General features: G+C 43.5%; 2 protein-coding genes across 2 annotated transcripts; both read left to right on the forward strand.

Moving 5' to 3' along the window:
- Positions 1-2,088: 2,088 nt before the first annotated feature.
- On the forward strand, positions 2,089-3,513 carry LOC311048401 (nuclear factor 7, brain-like; the record flags this gene model as incomplete). The annotated part of the gene is made up of 1 exon (XM_084061658.1): positions 2,089-3,513. The coding sequence occupies one exon, from the start codon at positions 2,089-2,091 to the stop codon at positions 3,511-3,513; it is 1,425 nt and encodes a 474-aa protein (XP_083917784.1).
- Positions 3,514-16,300: 12,787 nt separating this feature from the next.
- On the forward strand, positions 16,301-18,394 carry LOC311048402 (nuclear factor 7, ovary-like; the record flags this gene model as incomplete). Its single annotated transcript, XM_084061659.1, has 2 exons — positions 16,301-17,665; positions 18,344-18,394. The coding sequence occupies 2 exons, from the start codon at positions 16,301-16,303 to the stop codon at positions 18,392-18,394; spliced, it is 1,416 nt and encodes a 471-aa protein (XP_083917785.1).
- Between the last annotated feature and the right edge of the window lie 456 nt (positions 18,395-18,850).

An 18,850-nucleotide genomic window follows, 5' to 3' on the forward strand; every position in this document is an offset into this window, starting at 1 on the left:
GATCAGGTTACTTCTAAACCCACACATAGGACTCACCTAACCCCTTCTCATTATATGCTAGAGTGGGATGGCTCAGGATAGAGGAAAGAGTACACCAGAGGGAGCGCCTCTGGTGTACTCAAACATGGGGATGAATTCGTCCTACTATTATGCCACCAAAATGTGGAATGTCCTACCAACAGCCATCAAAGAGTGTGGCTTCCTACCCTCCTTAAAACCACCATGAAAGAGCGCCTGTCTGAAATTTGCAACTGGACCTGGACAAGTCTTTTAGCTTGCCTAAATACTTGACCCCCACTGTTTTTCTGTAAATATACTTTTACTGCTCCTAGTATTTATGATATGTTGTATGTCTTGATGACTTGAATATATAAACATGAACATATATACCTGTGTACCTCAGGTGACAATATAGTATGCAGAAGTATAATAGCTGCACAACATGTTGCACTGGATATCGAAGGGAATGTAAATAAATGTGTTTGGTGCATCTCATGTGTCATCTCAACAAACATTGCATGTTTATGTTTTATTTGTTTTTCAGAAAAAAAATAACTTTGTCTTGTATTTTGACTTGACTATGCAAAGTATTACACAATTATATCAATACAGTTAGGCTACTACTGTTAAAATGACTACAAGTGAGTAGCTATCGATTGTAAAATGATTCAATTATGAATTTGGAATGTAAGAAAATGACTTGCAATTAATATGCTACTGTTTCAAAAGCATTCTGCACGTTTTCAAAAAGGTAATGTCTTTTATAATAAAAATGTATTAGATTCACATACCACTCGCTAACATTTTTATAATCTAACATGACAATTGTATTGCACAGCTAAGAACTTTATAAATAATGAATACTGACAACTCTGGGTTGGGTTTGCTTTCTTTAGCAAAGAAACACAATCAACATGTTAATGAAGTGAATGAATGACATTGAAACTTGTGTCTATGTAAATGTTTCTCTGATGATGGCCCATCATCATCAAGGTGGCTTTTGTTGTGAGCCTTTCACATTGAAATGTTCCTGACTGCAGTTAATTGGAGGAGAGTTGAGAGGAGGTGGGAGGAGGTGTTTCTCCACTTCAAGACAAAAGGAAGGTGCTACTACTTATACTCCTACATCAACACAACACACACTGTCCTGCTCAGTCAGTGCTCACTGCTCAGAGTCAGACAGACCACAGAACACAGAGACACACAGAGACAAGCAACTGTTATTATTTCAGTTCAACTTTCAGGCTGCACTCTTCTTCACAGGGACCTTCTGAGAAAACATTGGAGTAGGATCCTAAGTTACAGGTAAGAGAATATCACAAGATGACAATAAACCATATAATCTTCTGAATTTGTAATTTTCACATAAGTAATTGAATTAGTAACAAACCCATTCAAATGTCAGTTATTGTAACTGTGTTAATTGAAGTGGCATATATTCCCTCATTCTACCTACACTGTAGTTTGTTCAATGATCAAAGACATTTAGTTTTTACTGAAGTTAAAGTAGCAATTGCACAAATATGCTCTGTTACAAGTAGTTACAATCATATATTCAATTGGAATAAAAAGCTGATGAGACTATAAATCATATGCTGATGCCTACCAAGTTTTGACACAAGTCATATTGAACCACTAGATACTTTTTCACAGTTATGTTCTTCAGTGTGCCTGAACCTAAACAACACTTTATGTAAAATAACTGTCACAGACAGAATCCGATCATTTTAAGTCAAGGTTCGTCAAAGCGTAAAAACAACAGGACGTTTTACATAATGTATGTCTTTGCAACAGGTCTGTGGAGGTGTGTCAAAGCTCCGCCCCCTGCCAGACTCATCTGAGACGATAAGATTGACCTTCAGATCAAACACAACTTCCAGTGAAGAGGACATACTGTCTTTCCACAGCTACAGGAGGGAATACTGACCCAGACCACTGGAACCTGCTGCTGACTCTGTCAGCTGAATGGACTTTAACAACAACCACGAATCACGATTCACAGTGAAAGTAAACTTCAGGGAACATTCTAGATGAGGAAGTGTTACAGTACCACCACTGACTGATTTACTGTATTGACTCAGAGACTAAATGGCTTCCACGTTGTCTCTTCCAGAAGAGGATTTCTCCTGTCCTGTGTGTCGTGACATCTTTAAAGATCCTGTTATACTGTCATGTAGCCACAGCTTCTGTAATGCTTGTCTGCAGGGATGGTGGAGACAGAAGACCATAAAGCAATGTCCAGTTTGTAAGGAAATACATTCAACAGGTCATCCACCCCGTAACCTGGCTCTGAAGAACCTGTGTGAGGCCTTCATACAGGAGAGACGGAGAGCTTCAAAACGTAAGAGAACTTCATCAGCGTCTGAGGATCTCTGCAGTCTGCATGCCGAGAAACTCAAACTGTTCTGTCTGGAATGTCAACAGCCAGTGTGTCTTGTGTGTCGAGATTCTAAAAAACACACCAACCACAGTTTCAGACCCACCGATGAAGCTGCTCTGGATCACGAGGAGGAAGTCCAGAAATCACTGAAGACTTTACAGGAGAAACTGGAGGTCTTAAATGAAGTTAAAAAGAACACTAACCAAACAACAAAACACATTAAGGTCCAGGCCAGGCACACAGAGAGGCAGATTAAGGAACAATTTAAGAAGTTTCATCAGTTTCTACAAGAGGAAGAGGATGCCAGCATCACTGCACTGAGGGATGAAGAGCAACAGAAGAGTCAGATGATGAAAAAGAAGATAAAGGTCCTGAACAGAGACATATTAACCCTTTCAAACAACATCAGAGCCATAGAGGAGGAGCTGAGAGCTGAACACGTCTCATTCCTGCAGAACTACAAGACCACAATGGAAAGAGTCCAGTTCACACTGCAGAACCAACAGCTGGTCTCTGGATCACTGATAGATGTGACCAAACACCTGAGCAACCTGACCCTCAGAGTCTGGAACAAGATGAAGGACATTGTCTCCTACAATCCTGTCATTCTGGACCCCAACACTGCCCATCCAGACTATACCCTGTCTGATGATCTGACCAGTGTGAGCGGTGGAGAGGAACGACAGCTTCCTGACAACCCAGAGAGGTTTGACTGCTATGGCCATGTCCTAGGTTCTGAGGGCTTTAACTCAGGGACTCACAGCTGGGATGTTGAGGTTGGAGACAATGCAAACTGGGAAGTGGGTGTGTTAGCAGAGTCTTACCAGAGGAAGGGAATGGTAGGGGGTCAACACTTCTTAATATGGTTAGATGAAGCTCAATACGCAGCACACTCCCCATCAGGGTCAAACACTGTTCTCTCATTGAAGCAGAATCTTCAGAGGATCAGAGTCCAGCTGGACTGGAATGAAGGAAAGCTGTCATTCTCTGATCCTGATACTAACACACATATACACACCTTCACACACACTTTCACTGATACACTCTTTCCATACATTAGCACCGGTGATAATATTGTCCCTCTGAAGATGTTACCTGGGAAGGTCAATGTAACTGTCGAACAATGCAGTTAGACATGATGATGATGTTGATCATTTAGCGTCTTTACGGGAGGATATTACTCAGTTATATAGAATCTGTATGATTGTGTTGTGGTCATTGACAGTCACATGTGTTCCCTAGAGCAGTGATTCTCAAACCTTTTCATGTCAATGACCCCTGCGGACCCCTATCTTAAAAAAATATTTTGTGCCAGGGACCCTGTTCCCTAGAGAAGAGAAGATGTTTTTGTTTGTCATTTTTTCAATTTTTTAAACATTTGTTTATTGGTTTTAGACAGAAGCATTTCTAGCATATAATCAAAAACACATTATTGCAATGCCCCATGTATAGCCCAATGAAGAAAGAGTTACAAAATCAAAAGTCTCTCCCTGTAAAGAGAGTGGCGTAGTCACATTGATTTATCCAAAACTATTATTGGTGTTCATCTGGTCACATATTATTAATTTCTGCTTCATTACTTCTCACATTGCTATGTTTTTATTATTTTTTATCCTGTTGATAAACTGTATTGTTTTTGTGGAACATGTCCCACCAATGTTTTACTGCAGATACAAATAAACATATCTCAATATTCCTTTTAGTCTCTATGTTATTCTTTGTTTCACTGTAATTTCACCTGTAGATTAGATTTAGAACAAAGTCCTGTGTGCCGTTTTAAATGACGTGACTGACTAAATACCTGTCCACACAGATTTGTTTTTTGTATTAAGCTCTCTGAGAAGCTTTCCCCACATTGGTCACAAAGGACGGGTTTGTGTCCTATGTGAATTATCTGGTGTCTATTTAAGTGAGATGGTGTTGTAAAGGTTTCTCTACAGAATTATCTGGTGTATTTTACATTTTGGTCAAAATGTTTTCCACACTAGTTGTGTTTTGGCTTAGCCAAGCTCCCTCCTAGAACAGCGGGAAGTAAGGTCACAGGTCAGACGATGATACACCACTGGATTGCAAACAAAGACAAATACATTGTACAATTAAGAACTTTGTTGTGCATATTATGAAATAATGAAGTACATGATGCATGTATGCTTTGTTAGTGTCATGTTGGGAATAAATCTAGACACTCACATTGCATTTTGAGCGTGTAAATATCCCCCCAGTGGTGCATTCCAGTGCCATAAATGGTCATATTCAATAACATTGCAATGACTTCACTCATTTCACTGCACAAGTCACAAGTAAATACAATTAAGTTATTATCTTAAAGACAAAAACAGAAGGAGTAAACCATAATGTTAAAGTTCTTGCAGTGTGTTATTAAGAGTTGCTATCTTCATCTCAAAGGATTATATGTATCAGGCTATGAATCTAAGGGCACCAGTTGGTCTCCAATGTGTAATGTACACATTCCCACCTAATTTTACTTAAAATAATGGCTGACCTTTAAAATACAATTGAGTATAGTTTAACTCCTTGGAACACCTGTTTCTATGGTTCTGGAAGAATTTGGAGCAATTATGTGCAAATTAGGTTTATATAGGGACTTGATTTGTCCTGCAGTGGTTTAAATATGTGAAATAGTCTCTCTCAAATTCCTCTTGTTATTCAGGCGGGACCATTAAGATAGATTTACAAATCAAGCCTCTATAGAAACCTAATTTGCACATGATTGCTCCAATTTTTTCAGAACCATAGAACCAGGTAGAATCAGCTTTGGTGGTGGAACAACTGTTTTTTATACTGTGTTTATAGTATGCGATGTGAAGTGCTAGACTTTTTTCTTGGTTTTATATTATTAATATTCAAAGTCAAGAGTTGTTTTTTGACTGTTGCAGTACGTGCATTACAAGATTTGTTATTGCCTTGTTTTTCATGTGATTGATTGTAATTACCACACTCCGTAATTACATACTCCCTATAAACCATAGCACGTAATATGTTGTGACTAAATACCTTTCCACACAAATCAAAATGAAAGGCTAAATATTATTTAAAATAGTATTTATTGTATCACATATTTAAATATGTGTAATTGGAAGTGAATTTGGTGAGCAGACAAATAACTGGAACACCATACAATGTAACCTTATACATGGGTAAACTCTATTGATTTACTGAAATTGGCAACCTACCTGAAAATGCATTTTATATTTAACAGCTTGAATGACCTGTGTTACTGAACACTGTAGCATGTATTACTCAGAATCAGAATAGTTGTTTGACAATACTTTTTTTTTTTAACCAAAACATGTCACTTACACTACCTTTAAAGGTTCACAAGGTTGCAACTTAATCCAAAATATGAACAGGGTACACTATACACATGCAAAGACAAGTGCTGGTGTATTATTTATGAAGATGATGTGCTGTAATTTACACATTCTACAAGTACTCTCTCATTCCAAGGACCCTCAGTTTGATTTACATTTACATCTCTGCAGCCCTAATCTGAGAACCATTTTTTATTAGGCATGATTCGGTCTGTCCAGAATTCCTAACCCTATTTAATGTTGGTAAGGAGTTAAAAGTGAAAGTATGTTCAAATAGCAATTCTTGTACATTATCCAGTTATATTTAATTATGTGAATGGATGGTGAGGATTGTCCTAAAACCTCACAATGAGAACCACTGATCTACACTATTTGTATTTTACTTTTTATTCATTTATCATTTATTTATACAGGTGTCAGTTATTATACAGTCCAGACACCCAGTCCAGACGTAGCTTATAGACACACTGTTTACATGACATGTGGATCATAGACAAGTAGGCAACCAGTGTAAGATGGCAAATTGTACTGTTCGCGGATGAGTCGGCACTCCTTGTCTCAGACAAGGACAAAGTGCAGGTTGAAAAAAAACGTTTAATTACCTACCTGGGTTGCATTTTAGAGAACACTACAGTGAAAAAATGGTAACAGATCAAGAAAGTCAACCAAAGTACAAGATGTTTGGGCAGGGTCTCCTCGTTGGTCAGTAGGAATGCTCTGAGGACACTAGCTGGAGCACTCATCCAATGTCATTTTGACTCTGCATGTGTGACGGTGGCCAGGCTGTCACATGTAACTTTGCCACTTCTTTTCAGAATGCTGACCTTTTCCAATAAGTAATTTATCATCCACATTTAAGCTCACAACAATAAAATATAGAGTGCACAATAAAGTGCGGGGTGCGTAATTATTGTGAGGATAATAATGGTGATTCTACTGCAAGACTACGCCACCCTTTTATTTAAGAGGTAGGGTCCTCTATAACAATGTCTTAGGCTATTCACAGGTTCAGTTTTGCCCAGGTAAGAACAACACTTTGCAACATCCCACAAGAGAATTGGACGGACACAGGTTTGTATAAAAAGGTAACGGATTTTATTAAGCTAAAACATTGGCATCTATAAGCCTTAAAACTGAAAAACATAAACACAATATAACACTACACTAAAACCCTCAACCTCCTAATGCGCCCACTAACTAACTAAAATACAGGAATACAGACAATCACAAAATACTTAAAACAAACAGGGCTTGTGCAACCTATAGCAAATAAATAATGAATTTAGCGTTAAAGTGCCAACTATTACTGAAGCAGTAAAGTGCCAAGTGCCAATTCAAATGCTATATCATATACTCATCACGGTTCAATGCAAAAGGTGGGAATGTCCTTGTATGGGGTTTAACTGGAGCGGGGGTTTAGGCCAAGAATCACTGTCTCTTCTTGTCTTCGTGCGTATTGCCTGCAATCATAGAAACTAGAACCAGTTCATCTGTTCAGGTATATTTCACATATGGGGTTTAGGACCGTGGGTTTGTAAAGGTAACGTTGCATAGAAGAACACTTACTCGCAAGCCAGACAGGTGTCTGGCTATGAGTGTATGAAGCGCGCAACGTTATCGCCAACTGGACCTCTCCTCCGTTCCTGGGTTCGTCTGTCTGTCCTCCCCGTCTCTGCTGCTACTGCGCCGTCTGCTCACCGTCCGCTGCTGGTGGCTTGGTACGTGCCGCGATCGCTGTATTCTCCACCTCTGCTCCGTGGTATGTCTGCTTCTCCTGTGCACAACCGTCCCTTCTGGCTGTCACTTCCACACTGCCCCTGTGTGCCTGTCTCTCTCCTGTTCGAATGGCCCGCGCCTACTTTTGTATTTGTGGCGGCCACACCCTACTCCGCCCTCATTTGCTCTGCCACCAGCGTGACCTGGGGACATTGGCCGTCTGGAGTCACAAGGTCAATGTCACGCAGCCTATAGGGGAGTCCAATGTCAAGTGGCTCGGGGACCGGGGGGAAATACATTGTCAACCATAAAACATGCAGTGCAGAAATACATTTAAGAGAATGATGTTTTTAAGTGCATAATACAGGTTTTTCATCATCAATAAAAAATGTTACAAAATGGTTTCACCCCCTGCTTTGACCCTGTCACATCCCCCCCCACTTTTCCGTTGCCAGTCCCTGCAACTGTCCCTAATCATGTCCATACCTCTGGGGTGGCTGGCCTATATTTGCTCTTCCCGAGCGCCGTGGCTCGTCTGGTGCTCTCGGGACGGAGAAAAACCCATAGTACTGCGGCGTTGTTGCTTCTACCTGCTCGGGCTGCACTACAGCTGGGGGGTCCTCGTGGGGCGACCTGGGGGCTACACACACTTTCAACGCATTTCTATGTATGGTCTTTTCTCGCCCCCCCTTCTCGGGTCTAACTCGGTACACCAACCCCGTAGCTCCCACCTGTTCCATCACTGCGTAAGGCTCGGGGTCCCACCACGTACTCAATTTCCCCTGCCCGTCCCTCTTCCGATTCCTAATCCACACTCGTTCTCCTGGTAATAACGGCGTAATACCGGCCCTACGGTCATAAACCTGTTTTCTCCTCGTCGCTGCTTCCTCCATCCTCTCCCCTGCTGTCCTATAGGCGGTCGCCATTCGCTGCTGGTGGTCCCGTACCCAACCACCCACCTCCATGCGATTTTGCGCCGTCTGCACCCCTAACTGGACATCTACAGGGCGCCTCAAGTGTCGGCCAAACATCAAATAAGCGGGGGCATAACCCGTAGCGCTGTGGATCGTGTTGTTATATGCGTGAACTAGTTCGGGCAAGTGCTCATTCCATCTTCCCTGTTTATCAGTGTCTAGCGAGCGTAACATGTTCAATAACGTCTGATTAAACCGTTCCACCGCACCGTTCCCAGCCGGGTGGTACGGAGTGGTGCGACTTTTTGCAATACCATAAGTCTGACATAAATGGTGCATTAACTCGGACTCGAAGTTGGGGCCTCGATCCGAGTGGAACCGGGCCGGGCACCCGAACGGCTGGATGATGTGCGTCCATAACGCGCGGACAGTGGTTTGCGCAGTCTGGTCACGGGTGGCAATAGCCCAACTAAACCGGGTGAATAAGTCAGTAGCCACCAGAATATTCTGCCACGCATCAGCAGGCCTACCTAGTGTGAGGAAATCAATAGCTATTACTTCTAAGGGATATGAGACTTCAAAGGGTTGTAAGGGGGCCCGGGGCTCTGACCTGTTCCTCTGCAGGCTGCAGGCGACACAACCCTGTTGTAACTGACGCACCGCTCCCTCCATGCCTGGCCAATAGAACCGACGCCGCAGCTGGGCCAAGGTCCTCTCCAACCCAGCATGCGCCGCGGCCGCGTGGATCCCTTTCCACACCTCCTCTCTGCGTGAACCTGGACAAATGATCTGTGAGTATTGTTCTTTGGTATAGGGATCGGTCACTTTCCTATATAACACATGATTTTGTATGATCAATTTGTTCCACTGGCGTAACAGTTGCCGCGCTCCTCTAGTCCAATTCTTCCTCTCCACCATATTAGGAGCTCTCCCTCGTTCCACACACCTCTTCACTACGCGCACATCTGGATCCCGATCCTGCGTCTCTCTCCACTCATCCTCCCTCGCTGCTGGTGTCAGCTGTACAGCCGCCACGTCTACAGGCTGTATTGGGAACCGCGATAGGGCGTCAGCGTTTGCGTTGTTTTTGCCCGGTCGGTACTTAATGTCGAACGTGAAGGACGCAAGCTGAGCAGCCCACCGTTGTTCCACAGCTCCCAATCTAGCCGTTTGGAGATGCGCAACGGGGTTATTATCCGTGAATATAGTGAACTGCGCGCCAGTGAGGTAATCTTTAAACTTCTCGGTCACGGCCCACTTAAGGGCCAAAAGCTCCAGTTTGAAGGAGCTGTAGTTCGCATCGTTTTGCTCAGTTGGGTGTAAACTACGGCTCGCATACGCTATTACACGTTCATGACCATCTTGGACCTGCGCTAAAACCGCCCCCAATCCACGGCCACTTGCATCGGTGTAAACCACGAAAGGCTTGGTATAATCGGCATAGGCTAACACCGGAGCTTGTGTGAGGGCACTCTTTAACGCATCAAACGCCCGCTGGCACTCTAAAGTCCACTCTACTTTACACTGGTGTGATTTTACATCGTTCTGGATTCCTATCAATAGGTTGTTTAAGGGCCGTGCCATGGCGGCAAAAGAGGACACGAAACGCCTATAGTAGCCCGCTAAACCTAGAAAAGCGCGGACCTCGCGGACCGTAGAGGGGGGTGTCCAGTCTCGCACCGCTGCCACTTTCTCCGGATCAGGTCGCACTCCCTCTTGGTCTACTACATGGCCCAGGAACTTCACTTCCCTCCGCAGAAGTTTGCATTTGTCTAACCGCAGCTTCAGTCCATGTCTCCACAGGCGCTGGAATACGAGCTCGAGGTGCTGTAGGTGAGAAGAGAAGTCAGGTGAATATACTATAATGTCATCAAGATACACTAGCAAGGATTCCGTCACCTGACCACTCAAACACTGCTGCATCAGTCTCTGAAAGGTCGCGGGGGCATTACACAGCCCAAACGGCATACGCTGAAATTCGAATAGCCCCAGGGGGGTCGTAAAGGCGGTCTTCTCCCGGTCCCGGGGATCCATTCCTACTTGCCAGTAGCCACTGGCCAGGTCCAACGTGGAGAACCACTGCGCTTTCGTCAGGCTGGTGAGCGTCTCTTCTATTCGGGGTAGGGGGAAGGCATCCTTGTGCGTCACGGCGTTCAGCTTTCTGTAGTCAACACAGAACCTCCAGCTGCCATCCTTCTTCTTAACCAGTACTATAGGTGCTGCCCACGGACTGCAACTCTCCTTGATGACTCCCTTCTCCAACATCTCGTTCAGCAGGGTCTTCATCTCCCGGTACATGGAGGGCGGCAGCGGCCGGTGCCTCTCTCGTATGGGCGCAGCGTCTCCGGTCGGTATCTGGTGCTGCACGGCATCCGTCTGTCCGAAGTCTTCATCATGGATGGCGAACACCTTCTTCCACCTGCATAACATCTCGTGCAGCTCCTTTTTCTGCGCCTCCGGCAGGTCATCACGCTCCGTCAACACCTCCATCTCTTCTGGCAGGGTCTTCGGTGGTCCATCATCCTCCACACTAATTACGGCCACTTCCACCTCTCCGTCGGTCCCCAGGGACAGGCTCAGGTCCCTGCCGCCTCGGACATCGGCTTCTTCTACTGGGTACAGCCTCCCCAGTTTCTGGTGGCGGTCCAGGACCAGACTATAGGCGTGTGGATTACATACTCGTATGGGAACGCGTCCGTGGCGCACCGTGACGAGGGCACGGGCCACTCCCAAATCCTTTCCATCTGGCAAGGCTTCCATCAAGGCCTCGTAGTCCGCTCCTTTTGGTCCTCTCCAAGCGCGGCCCCAGATCATCACTTCACTCTGCGCGGGGATTCGAATCCTCCGCCGGCCGACAGGCCATACGTAACCTATGGACCCATCTCCATTCGTCACTGCCTCCACCCTCCTACAGGTGGCGAATGCGTCCTTCCACAGCGTCCTTCCCTGCTGACATGAGGACACAGGCCTCCCAGGCCGTTTAAAGAGGGCATGCCATACAGCGTTCACGACATTCATCCCAATAATCAGTGGCTGCGTACAATGTTCATCTTTAACAATTACGACCCCTCTCCCTGGTATCTTCCTTCCTTCCAGTTCTAGGTCCAATATGGCATAGCCAGTATAAGGTAAGTCAAGACCGTTAGCGGCGCGTAATTTAAATACAAGGGGTTCGTTCCCCAATGTCAGGTGCGAGAATCTTTTCTCAAATAAGCTCTGCTGCATTAAAGTAACTTGTGACCCAGTATCCAGTAACCCCCTTAATTGGACTCCTCCCATGGTGATCCCAATTGTCGGACAATCTCCGATAAATACATCATTAGCCCTTGATCTGGCGAGTGTGCGCTGTACCCCTGTCCCCCGGACCTCGGCGACAGGGTGTGCTAGTTTAAATGGTTGGAGTCGGATTTACAAAACCGGGCAATGTGCCCGGACTGCCTACAGTTCCTACATATCGGCCTACCTCCCTCATCCCACTCGTTGCGTTGGTAAGGCGCCCGGCGTCGTTCAGGTGGGGGTGAAGCGCGGGTTCGTGGATCGGTGGTGTCGGGTCGAAGGAGCGGTCGAATCTCCTTCATCAGCTCCTGCGTAAACCCCTGCATTTGTGATTTGACGTCCGCCATAATCTCCTGTTTCAGTTTTTCTCTCCATTCAGGTTCCTGTGAGGTGTGTGGGATAGAGACAGGTTTAACAGCATGGCACAAGATGTCAGTAGCTCCTTCTCGTCTATGTTCGGTGTCTAGTAGGAAGGCCTCGTCTTTTAGAGCTGCGAAGTCTTCGGTGGGGTTTCGACGGGCATATATTCTCAAGGCTTGGCCCAGAGGGCCTTCAGACAGCCCCACAAGCAACTGCTCTCGCAGAATGGCATCGGAGGGAGCGGTGTCTGGGTCGAGCCGCCGCAGCCCGCAGAACAACTCCCTAAGCCTCAGAATATAAGCCTGCACATTTTCGCCTGCGCGCTGCGCACAGCCATAAAACAAGGCACGAGCTTGGGAAGCAGAGATGGATGATTTATATAGGTTATCTAGACATTTGAAAACTTTAGCCACTGTGTTTCGGTCTTCCCTGTCAATCACACTAATTTGTCGTTTAGCTTCTTCCGTAAGGGTTTGCACTACAAAAGCAACTTTTTTCTCTTCCGTCAATTCTTGAGTGCCCAATAATCCTTTAATCTGTTCTTTCCAATCTCTATATTTCTCCTCACCTTCTGTGCCCGAAAATTTGGGTAACCACGGGGCCCCTGGATACACTGGCATCATCATCATTACTTTTCCCAAAAACAAAAACAAAAAGCAGCAAAACAGCAAAATATCAGTACAATTTCTCTTAGGGATTTGTTTGTGTTGTTCTCTACCCAGTCCTGCCGCGCTACGCCAAATATGTGACGGTGGCCAGGCTGTCACATGTAACTTTGCCACTTCTTTTCAGAATGCTGACCTTTTCCAATAAGTAATTTATCATCCACATTTAAGCTCACAACAATAAAATATAGAGTGCACAATAAAGTGCGGGGTGCGTAATTATTGTGAGGATAATAATGGTGATTCTACTGCAAGACTACGCCACCCTTTTATTTAAGAGGTAGGGTCCTCTATAACAATGTCTTAGGCTATTCACAGGTTCAGTTTTGCCCAGGTAAGAACAACACTTTGCAACATCCCACAAGAGAATTGGACGGACACAGGTTTGTATAAAAAGGTAACGGATTTTATTAAGCTAAAACATTGGCATCTATAAGCCTTAAAACTGAAAAACATAAACACAATATAACACTACACTAAAACCCTCAACCTCCTAATGCGCCCACTAACTAACTAAAATACAGGAATACAGACAATCACAAAATACTTAAAACAAACAGGGCTTGTGCAACCTATAGCAAATAAATAATGAATTTAGCGTTAAAGTGCCAACTATTACTGAAGCAGTAAAGTGCCAAGTGCCAATTCAAATGCTATATCATATACTCATCACGGTTCAATGCAAAAGGTGGGAATGTCCTTGTATGGGGTTTAACTGGAGCGGGGGTTTAGGCCAAGAATCACTGTCTCTTCTTGTCTTCGTGCGTATTGCCTGCAATCATAGAAACTAGAACCAGTTCATCTGTTCAGGTATATTTCACATATGGGGTTTAGGACCGTGGGTTTGTAAAGGTAACGTTGCATAGAAGAACACTTACTCGCAAGCCAGACAGGTGTCTGGCTATGAGTGTATGAAGCGCGCAACGTTATCGCCAACTGGACCTCTCCTCCGTTCCTGGGTTCGTCTGTCTGTCCTCCCCGTCTCTGCTGCTACTGCGCCGTCTGCTCACCGTCCGCTGCTGGTGGCTTGGTACGTGCCGCGATCGCTGTATTCTCCACCTCTGCTCCGTGGTATGTCTGCTCCTCCTGTGCACAACCGTCCCTTCTGGCTGTCACTTCCACACTGCCCCTGTGTGCCTGTCTCTCTCCTGTTCGAATGGCCCGCGCCTACTTTTGTATTTGTGGCGGCCACACCCTACTCCGCCCTCATTTGCTCTGCCACCAGCGTGACCTGGGGACATTGGCCGTCTGGAGTCACAAGGTCAATGTCACGCAGCCTATAGGGGAGTCCAATGTCAAGTGGCTCGGGGACCGGGGGGAAATACATTGTCAACCATAAAACATGCAGTGCAGAAATACATTTAAGAGAATGATGTTTTTAAGTGCATAATACAGGTTTTTCATCATCAATAAAAAATGTTACAAAATGGTTTCACCCCCTGCTTTGACCCTGTCACACATGCACCTCATGGTACTCTAGCACCTAAAAGGCATTAAAGACACAACTTCAGACCTATCAACTAACTGATCAGGTTACTTCTAAACCCACACATAGGACTCACCTAACCCCTGCTCATTATATGCTAGGGTGGGATGGCTCAGGATAGAGGAAAGAGTACACCAGAGGGAGCTCCACGGATCTCATTCCCCCCAGATTCGGCACAAACATGGGGATGAATTCATTCTACCATTATGCCACCAAAATGTGGAATGTCCTACCAACAGCCATCAAAGAGTGTGGCTTCCTACCCTCCTTAAAACCACCATGAAAGAGCGCCTGTCTGAAATTTGCAACTGGACAAGTCTTTTAGCTTGCCTAAAGAAATGACCCCCCACTGTTTTTCTGTAAATATACTTTTACTGCTCCTAGTATTTATGATCTTGTATGTATGTTGTATGTCTTGATGATATATATAAACATGAACATATATACCTGTCTACCTCAGGTGACAATATAGTATGCAGATGTATAATATCTGCACAACATGTTGCACTGGATATCGAAGGAATTGTAAATACATGTGTTTGGTGCATCTCATGTGTCATCTCAGCACACATTGCATGTTTATGTTTTATTTGTTTTTCAGAAAAAAAAAACTTTGTCTTGTATTTTGACTTGACTATGCAAAGTATGACACAATTATATCAATACAGTTAGGCTACTACTGTTAAAATGACTACAAGTGAGTAGCTATTGATTGTAAAATGGTTCAATTATGAATTTGGAATGTAATAAAATGACTTGCAATGAATATGCTACTGTTTCAAAAGCATTCTGCACGTTTTCAAAAAGGTCATGTCCAACAACTTTTATAATAAAACATGTATTAGATTCACATACCACTCGCTAACATTTTTATAATCTAACATGACAATTGTATTGCACAGCTAAGAACTTTATAAATAATGAATACTGACAACACTGGGTTGGGTTTGCTTTCTTTAGCAAAGAAAAACAATCAACATGTTAATGAAGTGAATGAATGACATTGAAACTTGTGTCTATGTAAATGTTTCTCTGATGATGGCCCATCATCATCATCAAGGTGGCTTTTGTTGTGAGCCTTTCACATTGAAATGGCCCTGACTGCAGTTAATTGGAGGAGAGCTGAGAGGAGGTGGGAGGAGGTGTTTCTCCACTTCAAGACAAAAGGAAGGTGCTACTACTTATACTCCTACATCAACACAACACACACTGTCCTGCTCAGTCAGTGCTCACTGCTCAGAGTCAGACAGAACACAGAGACACACAGAGACAAGCAACTGTTATTATTTCAGTTCAACTTTCAGGCTGCACTCTTCTTCACGGGGACCTTCTGAGGAAACACAGGTAAGAGAATATCACAAGATGACAATAAACCGTATAATCTTCTGAATTTGTAATTTTCACATAAGTAATTGAATTAGTAACAAGCCCATTCAAATGTCAGTTATTGTAACTGCAGTTATTGAAGTGGCATATATTCCCTCATTCTACCTACACTGTAGTTTGTTCAGTAATCAAAGCCTTTTAGTTTTTACTTAAGTTAAAGTTGCAATTGCACAAATATGCTCTGTTACAAGTAGTTAAATCATATATTCAATTGGAATAAAAAGCTGAATAAAAAGCTGATTAGACTATAAATCATAATATGATTTATAGTAAACTTGGTAGGCATCAGAAACATATTATGTTTCTGATGCCTACCAAGTTTTGACACAAGTCATATTGAACCACTAGATACTTTTTCAGAGTTATGTTCTTCAGCGTGCCTGAACCTAAACAACACTTTATGTAAAATAACTGTCACAGACAGAATCCGATCATTTTAAGTCAAGGTTCGTCAAAAAGTAAAATCAACAGGAAGTTTTACATAATGTATTTCTTTGTAACAGGTCTGTGGAGGTGTGTCAAAGCTCCGCCCCCTGCCAGACTCATCTGAGACGATAAGATTGACCTTCAGATCAAACACAACTTCCAGTGAGGAGGACATACTTCCACAGCTACAGGAGGGAATACTGACCCAGACCACTGGAACCTGCTGCTGACTCTGTCAGCTGAATGGACTTTAACAACAACCACGATTCACAGTGAAAGTAAACTTCAGGGAACATTCTAGAGGAGGAAGTGTTACAGTACCACCACTGACTGATTTACTGTATTGACTCAGAGACTAAATGGCTTCCACGTTGTCTCTTCCAGAAGAGGATTTCTCCTGTCCTGTGTGTCGTGACATCTTTAAAGATCCTGTTATACTGTCATGTAGCCACAGCTTCTGTAATGATTGTCTGCAGGGATGGTGGAGACAGAAGACAATAAAGCAATGTCCAGTTTGTAAGGAAATACATTCAACAGGTCATCCACCCCGTAACCTGGCTCTGAAGAACCTGTGTGAGGCCTTCATACAGGAGAGACGGAGAGCTTCAAAACGTAAGAGAACTTCATCAGGGTCTGAGGATCTCTGCAGTCTGCATGCCGAGAAACTCAAACTGTTCTGTCTGGAATGTCAACAGCCAGTGTGTCTTGTGTGTCGAGATTCTAAAAAACACACCAACCACAGTTTCAGACCCACCGATGAAGCTGCTCTGGATCACGAGGAGGAAGTCCAGAAATCACTGAAGACTTTACAGGAGAAACTGGAGGTCTTAAATGAAGTTAAAAAGAACACTAACCAAACAGCAAAACACATTAAGGTCCAGGCCCGGCACACAGAGAGGCAGATTAAGGAACAGTTTAAGAAGTTTCATCAGTTTCTACAAGAGGAAGAGGAGGCCAGCATCACTGCACTGAGGGATGAAGAGCAACAGAAGAGTCAGATGATGAAAAAGAAGATAAAGGTCCTGAACAGAGACATATTAACCCTTTCAAACAACATCAGAGCCATAGAGGAGGAGCTGAGAGCTGAACACGTCTCATTCCTGCAGAACTACAAGACCACAATGGAAAGAGTCCAGTTCACACTGCAGGACCAACAGCTGGTCTCTGGATCACTGATAGATGTGACCAAACACCTGAGCAACCTGACCTTCAGAGTCTGGAACAAGATGAAGGACATTGTCTCCTACAATCCTGTCATTCTGGACCCCAACACTGCCCATCCAGACCATACCCTGTCTGATGATCTGACCAGTGTGAGAGGTGGAGAGACACGGCAGTTTCCTGACAACCCAGAGAGGTTTGACTGCTATGGCGGTGTCCTAGGTTCTGAGGGCTTTAACTCAGGGACTCACAGCTGGGATGTTGAGGTTGGAGACAATACACACTGGGAAGTGGGTGTGTTAGCAGAGTCATTCCAGAGGAAGGGATTGGTAGGGGGTCAACACTCCTGTATATGGTTATATGAAGCTGTTCTCTCATTGAAGCAGAATCCTCAGAGGATCAGAGTCCAGCTGGACTGGAATGAAGGAAAGCTGTCATTCTCTGATCCTGACACTAACACACACATACACACCTTCACACACACTTTCACTGATACACTCTTTCCATACATTAGCACTGATGATGATACTGTCCCTCTGAAGATGTTACCTGGGAAGGTCAATGTAACTTTGGAACAATCAGTTATATAGTTATATAGAATCTGTATGATTGTGTTGTGGTCAATGACAGTCACATGTGTTCCCTAAAGCAGTGATTCTCAAACCTGTTCATGTCAAGGACCCCCGCGGACCCCAATCTTAAAAAAATATTTTGTGCCAGGGACCCTGTTCCCTAGAGAAGAGAAGTTTTTTTTATTTTTTTTCCCTTTTTTAAACATTTGTTTATTGTTTTTTTGACAGAAGCATTTCTAGCATATAAATCAAAAACACATATCATTGCATTGACCCATGTATAGCCCAATGAAGAAAGGGTTACAAAATCTTATTAGATTTATGTCATAAATCTAACTAACGATACACGTTAGTTCCTCATCCACTTGTTTTTTTGTATTTTATATCATAATCATTATTTTCTCATCCACTTGTTTTTGTATTTTATATTATAATCATTTCCTCATCCACTTGTATTTTACATTACATTAAAATTGTGTTCATAAATAAGACTTGTATAAATGATTATCTGACTCCTGAAGCGCCCACCACCACTTACAGCATAAACTGTGAGTAGCCTATTGTGAGCGTGAACTGGAGGATGGGGGGCCCGTCCTAAATACCCTGCATCAGGGCCCGCTGTTACTGCGTTCCTGACTGTTCCTGTGTGAACCTGTGTCTAATGATCAGGTTGTGGTTCTCTGCCTGATCCACCTTCACCTCCACACACACCTTCACTGACACACACACCTTCACTGACACACTCTTTCCATACACTGGTCATACTCTCCCTCTGAGGATGATATCAGGGATACAAAATTAAGGGACATAAGGTGTCATATAATGGAAGGAAGGAAATGATTATGAAAACAAGAACATCTATATAGCAAAGGGGAAACTATTTTTTAAAAAGGCAATGTGTCAAGAGTTATTTCTTCATTGAATTGTCCTGTTAACGTTTGTTCGTATAGTTTAATAATGACATAGGAGACGTGTTGCTGATGTGTAATGGAATTGTATTCTAAATTAAAGTGACTGTAGAAATTTGATCTGAAGTCATGATTGTTTTTATAGTGAGCTATAGTGTATTTTCATGATTCATGACAATCGTTTGGAAAAAGTACTAAAAGTGTTTTACTTAAGTAAAAGTATCAATACTGCAATGTAGAAATACTAATAGTAAACGTCTGGAATTAA

The sequence above is a fragment of the Gymnoscopelus microlampas genome (genome assembly GCF_963454915.1).
Source record: "Gymnoscopelus microlampas genome assembly, chromosome: 7".
Lineage (NCBI taxonomy): Eukaryota > Metazoa > Chordata > Actinopteri > Myctophiformes > Myctophidae > Gymnoscopelus > Gymnoscopelus microlampas.